At 41.0% G+C, this 12,618-nt stretch overlaps 1 protein-coding gene across 1 annotated transcript in view; it reads left to right on the top strand.

Annotated features, from left to right (window-relative positions):
- Window positions 1-12,618, top strand: part of TXLNB (taxilin beta) — a 100,706-nt gene that overhangs the window by 32,699 nt on the left and 55,389 nt on the right. The window contains exon 5 of the mRNA XM_040350541.1: window positions 94-213. Coding sequence (XP_040206475.1) covers window positions 94-213 — 120 coding nt within the window. The remainder of the gene's footprint in view (window positions 1-93; window positions 214-12,618) is intronic.

The raw sequence follows: 12,618 nt of genomic DNA, 5'->3' as shown, positions 1-12,618 counted from the left end.
CCATCATCTCAATTGTAACCAACCTTTACTCTTAACTAAGACATAAGAATGACAGTGTGCGTGTCTCAGTATTATCCCAATATTGTCTTGCAGCACCTAGACAAGATGTTTAAACAGAGAGAGCTGCAGCAAAAGTTGGTGGATGCCAGGCTAGAACAAGCCCAAGAATACATAAAAGAAGGAGAAGAGAAGCATAAACGGGAAAAGGATTTTGTGAGTTTTTCTTTTATATAACTTGTTTGATTCATGCCAGAGTTAACCTACTTTTCCACATTTTAGCATACTTTCATATGCATGTCTCTTTAATGAAACATTATTTCTATCAGAAATATGCAGCATAAAATTGAGGATATGTAGAGAGGGTAAAGTTGCATACAAAATGACATGCAAATTTTAAGCATCACTCTATCGTGCAGTTACACTGTATATCATTATTGCAGAGTTCAACTATCAGTGAAGTTAGACGGTAAACGTATATATATTTTATGTGCACCTACATTCATTCCACCTTTGTCTCCCTGCTGCTGGCAGAAATACTAGCAATTCAAAGGAAAATGTTTAATCCTTTATAACTGACAGAATCAAGGGGCATAAAGCTTTCAGGTGGCAAATTTTGATATTTTTAAGTGTAGTGTTATGCAGCCCAAATATCTTCGTGAATCCTAAAATGTGACTTTACCAATAAATCACATTAATGTAAGTTGAAAAAAACTAAGGGCCATATTCACAGAGCAAGTACGCCGGCGTATCTACTGATACACCGGCGTACTTTCAAATTTGCTGCGTCGTATCTTTAGTTTGAATCCTCAAACCAAGATACGATGGCTTCTGGTTTAGATCCGACAGGCGTACGGCTTCGTACGCCTTCGGATTGCAGGTGCAATACTTCGGCGCCCGCTGGGTGGAGTTTGCGTCGTTTTCCGCGTCGGGTATGCTAATTAGCTTTTTCTGTCGATCCACAAAGGTACGCGCGGCCGTCGCATTCTCTTACGTCATCTGTAGTCGGCTTTTCCCGGCGTATAGTTAAAGCTGCTATTTTGTGGCGTATAGATAGACTTGCCATGTTAAAGTATGGCCGTCGTTCCCGCGTCGAATTTTAAATTTTATTTTTATTTTTTTGCGTAAGTCGTCCGTAAATAGGAAAGGACGTAACTCACGTCTAAGTTCAAATAATGACGTCGGTGCGACGTCATTTCGCGCAAAGCACTGCGGGAAAATTCAAAACGGAGCATGCGCAGTTCAATCGGCGCGGGGACGCGCTTCATTTAAATGAATCACGGCCCCTACCCGCCCAATTTCAAATCCGCCGCCAGAAATACACTACGGCGGCGTAGCGTAGCGTACTTTCGCACACATTAGCCTTACAGTGTATGTAAGCTTAGGTTCACATTGATGTGATTTGGCATACGCATACCAAATCGGCAGCTATTGCTGGCAATAGGACCGTCCGAATCGGTGCAACGCCTCACCGATTTCCCAAAAGTAGTTTCTGTATTACTTTTGGCGACTTTGTGTGCAATTTCAATAGGAACCTGCACAGATGTCTCTGAAATCACCCCTGAAGTTGGACTGACATGCGGGTATGAAATAGGGCGAGTTCAGCTGAACTTGCACGATTTCAATCCCGCTGTCAGTGTGAACCTAGGCTAAATCCTAACAATGAAGTCTTATTTACTCCTTTTTGGTCTTTTTAATATAAAGTACAAAAATATCTGATCGTGTCTAAAATCTTGTGAACTGTTTCCTTTGCTCTTTGTCTGTGCTGCACACTTGTGAACAAAGTGCAATGTGGTGAGCTGGTGGCAGGAACATCACAATCGAGTACAGCCAGGCCCAGCGGGAGAGCACACACATCCGGAGCCACTTACAGGGATGGTTATAGTGGTTCTGTACTTGAAGGGATGCCAATAGCTTTTGCCACAAGGAGTGGAAATGTGGCCTGGCTTGTTAAACCGGAATGGGAGACTTCCTGAGTAGAGAAAGAGTAGCCCCTGCATTTTCCCTACTCCTGTGTAACCTCTCCCTTCTACTAAGCTCTGCCCTTACCCAAGATGGCCACGGAGGTCATACGGGGCCCATGCATCCAATTGGCCAGCTGTTCTCCAGATGACCACAAAAAAATCATGGAGTAACTAAGTTCCCCACAACATCCTTCCCCTTCTGTATTGCCACTTCAGTTCAGCACCACCTACAGACTGCACCTGCCTACATGCTTATCATTCATGTTGTACCCACCTATCTATATGGACTAGAGAAAAAAGCCTCTTCTTTATGTTATGCAATAGAAAAGAGGGTGGGTGTTCTTTAGTCCTGTCCCAAGGTAAAAATACTGCTCCTCAAAGATATACAGTGATTGAGGGTTTTGATCCTGGGACATCAGTGGTACTGACATAGTCAGATAAAAAAAAGGAAAATGCCTGAAAAAAAAAATTGTTAATACAGCCACCATGTGTAAGGAATGGTAATATGCAATATTTTTTTTGCTCTCGGGTTAAAATACATTTTAAATTGCATCTTAATTTTTTAAACCTTCTCGTGGGACTTGTTCTGTAGAGTTGCTTACCATCAGTACTTCATTGGGTTGGTATGAACTGTTGTTCAAATTGTTTATTAATTGCAACCCAGAGCATATGTTGAATATAATAAGTTTTTGATTAACCTCCTGGAATTAATACCGTTTTTCTTTTTTTAATTGTTAGCACTGGTTAGAAATGAAAACGTGGAAGGGTTAATGTTGGAGCAGTGTGTTCTCCATTATATCCTTCTCATCACATAGACTACTGGAAAGATTCAGTAATTTACTACATGTAGATGTTTTGGGAATGCATAACATTGTGGCTGAGCTTTAAGGATGATGTGCTTGTGGTGTGAAGTGCAAGTGAATAATATCTTTTAAACTTATAAACGAGCCATAAAAAAAAAATATATATTTTCTACTCAATTGTTACAGCAAATCTACCTTAAGACCCATTCACATCACATGTAGTGGGAACCAGCTTGCAATTTCTTTAAGTGTGGTTTTTACGCGTTTTCTGCTCTTTTTTGACTTTACGCGATTTTGAAAGGTGCGTTTTGCTACGATTTCCACGCAAGTCTGTCACATACCAATTGCGGCAAAATCGCACCACAATTGGGGTGCCATTAAGAATGAATAGCACCCAAGCTCATGTGGTTCGTTTTACCACAGGCTCACCTGAGGTGCAAAGTCTAAGCACTAACTGGTGTTCACTAGTGCTCCTGATGGAGAAAATGAGTTTTGCAGCATGTTAGGACCAGGTCGTTGTTCTCAGGGTCACCCCACCAGAATGTGAGCATGCCAGGGTCCAGTAGCAGATATAGCAAGTAGGAAACAAGCAGAAACATAATCTGTAAACAAGCCAAAGGTCAGTAACAAGCATGGGCGTCCGCTCATAGGGTTAAGGGGGGGCGAGTGACCCCCCTGGAATCGACAAGGGTCTGCCATGCTCGCATCTGTAGCTGTGCTGACTCTCTCTGTGTTTGTGCAGTCGGCTCCACAGCTGTTGCAAGATCAGTGTCACGGAGCTTACAGAGCTCTTTACTGCCACCTCTGGCCGCTTCCTGTATGTGCGCCCTCGTGTTTGCTTTGCTGCCTGTAATGTATTTTCAAAGGGACATCTGGAAACAGGACTTGGGAGAAGGAAGACCACCGTGACCTTACAAGTGAGGGCTGTGAGTACAAGTGAAGGGAGGAGGCTGTTTGTGTACAGGGGGGGCTGACATATATACAGATGAGGGGGGCAGCTGAGTGCATACAGGTATGATCAGTGAAGGGGGGGGTGCCAGATATAGGAAAGATCATATCATCTGTCCTGTCCTGTATACAGCTGTATACACCCATCTTCCGTCCTGTATTCCTCCATCATCACTGACTGCAGATATACATCATCTGTCCTGTATATAGAGCTGTATATACCCACCTTCATTCCTCTATATACCAATACCATCCACCCCTTTTATATACACATACTGTACACCCTCTGTATTGTACATTTGATCAGCACAGTGAGGCTGCATATCATGGGCACATGCCTGCGCTTTATGGGATAATGACTAAGCCCCTTCCTTTCCCCTTCATGACATTGTCAAAGAAGCGGAGCATAGGTGACCGTAAAATTATGCCCCCCCCCCCCTGGAAAAAGTTCTGCGGACGACATTGGTAACAAGTGGTCACAGGTTGGGATCAAGCAGAAGTATAGTTGAGGAACAAGCCAAAGGTCGGTAACGAGTGGTAGTGAAGATACTGATGGCAGCAGGAGTGACCAGAGCAAGATATTGGTTGCAGGGAGCACAATAATATGGCAAACAGAAAGTGCAAAGGCATGGCTAAAAAAGGGAGTTCATGGGAGGAGCAAAGGGTCTAAAGTTTAAGAGAAACAAGGTTCAATGCAGAATCATTCAAGGAATTGTCCAGAGAGCTGTCCAGCATCCCAAGGTGGAGATATCGCCAGACACAGTAGAGGTTACAGGTGCAGACCCAGGTCATGGCACCAGGTAAACTGCAGCAAGGTAGGTTTAGATGTGGACAGTGTCATATGTGTTGATAAATCAAATAACTTTTACAACTTTTTTTTACCACCTTTTATTAGCTACAGTTCTCATTGGGGTAATATATCAAAGAAACAAATGATACGCATAAAATGTTTCTGTAAAAATGTTTTACACTGAGGAAAAAGGTGGAACTATGTATAAGAGTTAGTGAACATGTTTGGGATATTGCTGGATCTTAAAAATCTGTTAACAGTGGGAATGTCATAATAGCTTTATGAAAGGATTGAAATGTATTTTTCAGTTGAACATCAGCTCCCGCGGGGAGAATTTTGATAAAATCCTTCTGCAGAAGGAATGCAATTGGATTTATGTGTGTAATACTCTCTCTCCTGTCAGTTTCAATAATGAGCTGAAACTAAATGCCTTTTTGAAGCATTATGAACTTTTATTAGTTATGTGCCTTTAACCAGATGTATTGATATTGGAAGATCATTACCTATAACATTATTTTTCATTATTGAATAAAGACTAGTGCAGCGCTAAGCAAATTTACTACTTCCTACCTCTGACATAAACAAATGTAATCAATGTGTATCACAACACAACGCATAACTCATGTGTCACAACAAGTGTTTTCTAAATATCTGCACAATTTCACATGGAGGTGAACTACACACTTTTACAACGAAGACTTAAAGGGTCACTAAAGGAAAAAAAATGTTTTGCTGAAATTACTGTTTATTGGGTATAGAGACATAAAAGTTAACTGATTCCTTTTAAAAATGATTAAAAATTGAATTTAATCTATCATATAATGTGCCTCTAGTTCACTTTCGGTTTTAAAAGGTACATACATGAAGTTCCGGGTGAGAGGTGAGTCGGGAAGACTCACAGAACAAAAACAAACAAATCCAGGGCAGTGTTTTGTTTTTAAAATTAATCTGATTGGTTCTGAGGAGTTTTAGATACACAGTAATGACAGCTTAGACCACCGTGAAAATCTCCCAGTATGATGGTTATAAGGAAACAGGCAACCAGGAAGTGTGGAGATCACAGCAGAATTACAGCTACTTCAAAGCAAAAACGAACAATGAGGACATGAAACCAGTACTGCAGTAAGGTAAAGGAAGCTATTTAGCTAAAAAAAAAAATCCTTTAGTGACCCTTTAAGCCCTGTACACACGTTGGGATATCTGATGGAATCTAATCCGATGGATTTTTTCATCGGATATCCGATGAAGCTGACTTTTATCAGTCAGGGGGCAGATCCACATACATTTGCGTGGGCGCAGCGTATGTGAGATACGCTACGCCGCTGTAACTTACTTTGCAAATGTTTGAATCCTGAAAGAATTTACGCTGTAAGTTACGGCGGCGTAGTGTATTTCTCGCGGCGTAAGGGCACGGAATTCAAATGCGGCGAGTAGGGGTCGTGTTTCATTTAAATGAAGCGCTTCCCCGCACCGAACGAACTGCGCATGCAAAACTCCCATGGTGCATTGTTTCAAATGACGTCGCAAGGTCGTCATTGTTTTCGTCGTGAACGTAAATGGCGTCCAGCCCCATTCACGGACAACTTACGCAAACAACGTAACATTTTCAAAATTATACGCGGGAACGACGGCCATACTTAACATTGAGTACGCCACCAGATAGCAGCTTTAACTATACGCCGGAAAAAGTCGAACGGAAACGACGTAAAAGAATGCGACGGCTGCTCGTACGTTCGTGGATCGTCGGAAAAAGCTAATTTGCATACTCGACGCGGATTACGACGTGAACACCACCCATCGGCTGCCGGAAAATTGCATCTTAGATACCAAAACAAAGATACGACGTGCAAAATTTGAAATTACGCGGCGTATCATCAGATACGCCGGCGTAATTTCTTTGAGGATCTGCCCCCTTGTCTACACACCATCAGTCAAAAATCTGATGGTGCCAAAACGCGGTGACATACAACACTACGACGAGCCAAAAAAAATGAAGTTCAATGCTTCCAAGCATGTGTCGACTTGATTCTGAGCATGCGTGGATTTTTGACCGATGGAGTTCCATACAGACGATCGGATTTTTCCATCGGTTTTTTATCCATAGGAAAAATTTAAAACATGTTCTATTTTTTTACACCGATGGAAATAAAACCGATGCGGCCCACACACGATCGGTTTGTCCGATGAACAGTTCATCGGTCTGTTTTCACCGGACAAACCGATCGTGTGTACGCGGCTTTAGATTATTTGGACACCTTAAGGACACTTATTCCAGTATATGTGAGCGTGTAATATTATTTAGAAACATAGAAAAGTGACAGCAGAAAAAAGACCACATGGTCCATCGAGTCCGCTTTTTTATGTACATGTATTGTTTTTTCTGTTTGTTTTTTCATTAACTTTTTTGTCTGAGTATAGATCTATGTTCGTCCCATGCATGTCTAAAACCACTTACTGTTGACTGACTCACTACCTCTGCTGGAAGTCTATTCCAAGCATCCACTACCCTTTCAGTAAAAAATGTATCTAAAATTAGTTTTGAGCTTTCCTCCAGTTAGTTTGAAGTAATGTCCTTGGGGCAGATTCATCAAAGAGACACGACGGCGGATCTCCTGATCCGCCGTCGTACCTCTGAGTCCAGCCGGTCGGATCTATGAGGCTGATTAATGGAATCAGATTCCGCATAGATCTCCCTTAGATCCGACTGGTGTAAGTGACTTACACCAGTCTAATCTTAGGCTGCAATCTACCGCCTGCCGCTAGGTGTCGTTTTTTTTTACGCGTCGGATATGCAAATGAGGACAACCGCCGATTCAAGTCCGTACGCCCGCCACTTTTTTTTAACGTCGTTTGCGTTCGGCTTTTTCCGGCGGATAGCTACCCCTGCTATATGAGGGGTAGCTAATGTTAAGTATGGCCGTCGTTCCCGCGCCGAGATTCCAATTTTTATGTTGTTTGCGTAAGTTGATCGGGAATACGCATGGCCGCAATTGACTTAGCCGCCGCAAACAATGACGTCCTAGCGACGTCATTTGGAGCATGCGCACTGGGAAATTTCGCCGGCGGCGCATGCGCAGTTAAATCGGCGCGGGAACTCGCCTGATTTAAATTGTACACTCCCCCTAGCCGCGGAATTTGCATTCCGCCGGGGGAGTTACGATCCGACGGTGCACTTTTCGAGGTAAGTGCTTGGTGAATACTGCACTAGCCTGGCTAAATTGCACCGGCGGATCGTAAAACACGTAGATTGAGCGGATCTAAAGATCCGCTAATCTACATGAATCTGGCCCCTTGTGTTCATGATCTAGGTTTCATATTGAACATACTGCTCTTTTGAACTTTATTCGCCCATCTCTTAGAACTCTGGGATGAACACCACCATGGCTTTATTAAGCTTTAACTGAGACAGTTTCTCTGCTACTTCTGTCTCCAGAAATCCCAAAAATGAACTGTCTATACTAGAACCAATATGAATGCCCAACTTGTCATTGCTAGTACAATTTATTTCAGAGGAGATTGAACAGAAGTATTTGTTTAAATGGTTTGCTACATCCAGGTCTCCCTCAACATAAGTGTTGTGCTCAGTTTTCTTTTTAGTAATCCCATTGTATTTTTCCCTTTTATCGCTTAAAAAAGGTTTTGCTTCCTTTCATAATAGAGTTAGCAATTTCCTCCCCTTTCTGTGCTTTGGCAGCACTGATAATGTGTTTGGCCTCCTTTTGGCTATTTTTATACTCTTCTCTGTCAGCTACACCATCTTCTATATGCTAATGTTTTCCTTTACTATGCTACTACCTCTTTAGTGAACCATAATCAAAACATCTCCCTTTATTGCCGTTTGAGTTATTTCATTAGTAAACAAGTTATCATAATCTTCAGTCTGTCCTGGAGGTATGTATACTGTACTACACCAATTCTTAGGGAGGATCCCTCTCTGGTAGGAAGGCAGATCCAGAGGGTTTTGAGTATTTCATTTGGTTTTTGGATTAATGTTAGCGTAATGCTAACATATTTGCTTTGGATTCAGATGACATGTTGTCATTTGGTGAATACACTGAGTTGTAATGTATTACTCTTTAATTAAGTGGGGTTTGTTTTGTCACCATTGGGTCATTGGGTTAGGGTGACTGAGATTTATTGATTTAAATTTGTTTATGTCAGAGGTAGAGAGTATTATATTTGTTTAGTGCTTCACCAATCTTTATTCAACAGTCATTGCTTGATCAGCGGCTGCAGACAATGGATGCAATGCTGATCTTTGCATTCTGATAGCGGAGGTGTGTCCCCTCCCCCCCCCCCCCCTGCTCTCAGAATACAAAATTGCAACTGGGAGAATTCCCCTATCTACCTCTATTGAGGAAAAGAACTGAGCCATGTGTGGCCAGCTTTAAAGTTTGATTTCTGAGCGCGAAAGGCTCCTTTAGCGAGTTGATGACAATGGGTATTTGATAAGTATTTTTATTGCTTATTTGAAATAAAAAAAAACTATGTTGATACTGCACTGTTGAATTTATATCCCTGCTAGATAATTGTTATGATATATATTGGTTAAGGCTGACCTTTGAGTCAGTAATATAAAGGTAAATGGGAGTGGTGTCCTTTAACGTGACTGTCATTCTGATGAAGTTTTGTGCCATAGGAACCACCTTACGGGATGTGAAATAGTAATTCCACTATGCATGTGCTTTTTATGATGAACCAAAAGAAGGCAAAATCTCCCTGATCCATATGTTCTAATGTATGTATGTGTATATATATATATATATATATATATATATATATATATATATATATATATATATATATATATATATATATATATATTGTGACAGGAAGTCAGGAAAATCTGTGGGTGTTGTCACAGACGGGACATACATTTCTGCCTTGTTTAGACAATACACCAATTGTTATTAGGCGTCGGCTGCAAACGTAGCCAGAAAAGGTCTAAGGGCGTTGGAAAACTTCAGCTGTTCAGAATGAGGCAATTAAGGCCTCTATAAGCAATCCAGAGGATTATCACTGATTTGCTGCATCCTGAGGCTTTCTGAGTGAAGGAGAGCAGTAGCTGAAAGTCTTCTGAGGAGGTGAGGAGGATTGATTTTTCTGTGTGATAAAAATCAAAAGACTATTGTTTTTCTGCTGTATGACCAGCAGTGTCTGCCCAGCACTAGGCTGTGCCAGACTCCATAGATAGGTTCCTGTGTGGTGAAGATAGACGCCCCAAGTGGCCAGGGTTTATTTTATGTTTGTTTATGCTGTTTGGATGCTTGCACTTGTTTCCAGCAAGATGGAAGAATAAACCCAAAATCTTTGTTTTCAACCGTCTTCGACTGCCTGTCTGTATAAATTCATTGTGTGGTGAACCCATCCAAGGGGTCACACACCCCGCTACCAAGCTAACACCTTACAATATATATATATATATATATCTAAGATAATATACAGTATCATCTTATGTTTATGTACTGTGTATGTGAATTAAATATAGGGAATATAGGGGGTAATCCACAAAAGGGATACGCCGGCGTATCCCTGTTTCTATCTATGGAACTGATCCACAGAATCAGTTTACCATAGATAGGCAGAAGATCCGACATGTGTAATTGAATTACACTGTCGGATCTTAAGGATGCAATTCTAGGCCGGCCGCTAGGTGGCGAGGCCATTGCGGCCGGCCTAGAATATGCATTACGGCGATCCACGAACGTTCCGACGGGCCCGTCACGCTAAATCTACGTCGTTTACGTTGAGTTACGCCGCGTAAAAATAGGGCTGAGTCCTATTTGACTAAGCCCTACTAGACAAAATTATGGCCGTCGTTCCCGCGTCAAAATTTTAAACTCTACGTCGTTTGCGTAAGACGTTCGTGAATGGCACTGGACGCCATTTACATTAACGTCTAAGCAAATGACGTCGGAGCGACGTCAGTTAGCGCAATGCACGTCGGGTAATTTCCCGACGGAGCATGCGCAGTACGTCCGGCGCGGGAGCGCGCCTGATTTAAATGGGAATCGCCCATTTGTATTAGGAACGCCTTGCGCCGGACGGAGTTAAGTTACACCGCTGCAAATTTCCAGGTAAGTGCTTTGTGGATCGGCACCTAACTTGGGAGATTTGCGGCAGTGTAACCTAACTCTGAAAAGTTAAGTTGCGCTCGGCGGCTGTGGATCTGGCCTATAGTTTTAAACTAATTATTTAAAACCGACAGGACATCTGTAGATAATCATTGTTCAGTGACTTCATTTGAAGTAAGCTGTTCTTCAAACTGTTTGGGGATCTACATTAGTTTGGGGATCTTTTCATCATATACTTATTATAAACCACATACTTTGAAAGTCTATGTAAAAAAAATATATTAACTGCAATGAGGTACAATATCTCTGATCCACTTGAGACCCCCATGCTATTTTGCTTAGACCTTTTACTAAGCAATATTGTCATAAAATCCACATATGGGATGTACTGTACAGTCAGTGATTTATGAATTGGGATCTAGGAGCTGTTCATAGCCACAAGTGAGATTTGTTACTGCAAGGTCTGAGAACAGTTCTGTCTTGCTTTTTAACCCAGGACATTGTATCATAAGCCTCTGTAATATCTTATTCATACAGCACATACTGATATTTGAATATATTGTATAATCCATTAGCATTTCTCACTACTTTCAAGTTTGTTTTTTTTGTATGTGGAGTTCATAATCTGAACTCACATCTAAGGATATTGCAGCTTGCCACTCCTTAGATGTGCTTAATTGAATAATTTTTCTTATTCAGGAAAATAATATTTCCGCAAGTATACAATGTCCTTGTAACTTCCTGTACACTAAACTCAAATCTCAAACACTATTATCAGCTTTCCAACTATCATTTGTGAACTACAAAACAACTCCTCTGTGTGTAATGGAGATGAGAAGAATGGGGGGTGTTTATTGCCCAAATCGGTAGGATGACAATAATGCTGCTTTTTCAAGGATACAGTACTGTGATTTAGTGTGCTCACTCTAATACAAAAATAATATTATTTTAAGATCAACAAGTAAAAATAAAGATAAAAAGCCTGAAAGAAAAATAAAAGCAATGCTGATCTGATCTAGAAAGCTTCAATATACTAAATATATTTTTGTTTTGGGGTTTAGATACGGTAGTTTTAATGATGCACACAGTATATAGCCACCTACACCAATGTGATCTATTCATAGCTATAAATAATGAAATGTTTTTAGTTGAAAGGTGTGTCTCCTATTAGGTTTGCACTAATATATTGTTATGCTTTTCTGTGATAATAGTAAGTATTTTCATAAAATGTGATATTCAGCAGTAACCTCTATTTCTTTACATGTGTCTTTTGAGACATCAACACTCAAATACATTTTTAATTATGCTTGATACAACCAATAATGATGAGCATTTCAATTATAATCAGTCCATGCTATTTTAAACAATTAACATCATGGCACTTTTTTTTTCTTTTTTTTTTTTGTGAAATTTATGGAGAAGCATAGCCACAACATTTTAGAGAGCTTAAAGTAAGGCCCCCTAACCTATGCAATCGAAATGGGATGTAATGGTCATCATAAGGTGCCCTAATTTCTCTCTGAAACTGGATCAGAAAAGCCTAAAGCCCAACTCCAGCCAAGCTTTTTTTTTTTGCTTTGGATAGAATGGAGAAGGTTTTTTTTTTGTGTTGTCTATGCCCCCTTGATTTTCCAATTTTTTTTCTATTTCTGTCTGTAACCCCTCACCTTAACGGGAAGTTAGTGGACCTCTGAAGAAAAGATGATCTGCACTCCGGTCATTGCTCTTAAAAATTTGTAGTGTTTATTAACAAGCCACAGTGGACAAACGCAAATAGGAATGGTTGACGTGTTTCAGCCTATAAGGCCTTAGTCATAACCCAGTTAGTGAACATCTCCCCAAGGAGGAAAGAGGCAGCATCAAAAACCAAGAAAAAAGGTTCTACCCCTTCCCTAGTTTACTAAAGCAATTTTTTTTATTTTATTTTTTCCTGTGTCCCCATTTGGGAAAAAACTATGGCCTCCATCTATGCCTTAGGCCCCGTACACACGACCGGATCTATCCGCTGAAACTGGTCCGACGGACCAGTTTCAGCGGACAGA

The sequence above is a fragment of the Rana temporaria genome, chromosome 4, assembly GCF_905171775.1.
Source record: "Rana temporaria chromosome 4, aRanTem1.1, whole genome shotgun sequence".
NCBI classification, from domain to species: domain Eukaryota; kingdom Metazoa; phylum Chordata; class Amphibia; order Anura; family Ranidae; genus Rana; species Rana temporaria.
Note: the sequence above shows the minus strand (reverse complement) of the source record. Positions and strands in the feature narration are given on the sequence as shown.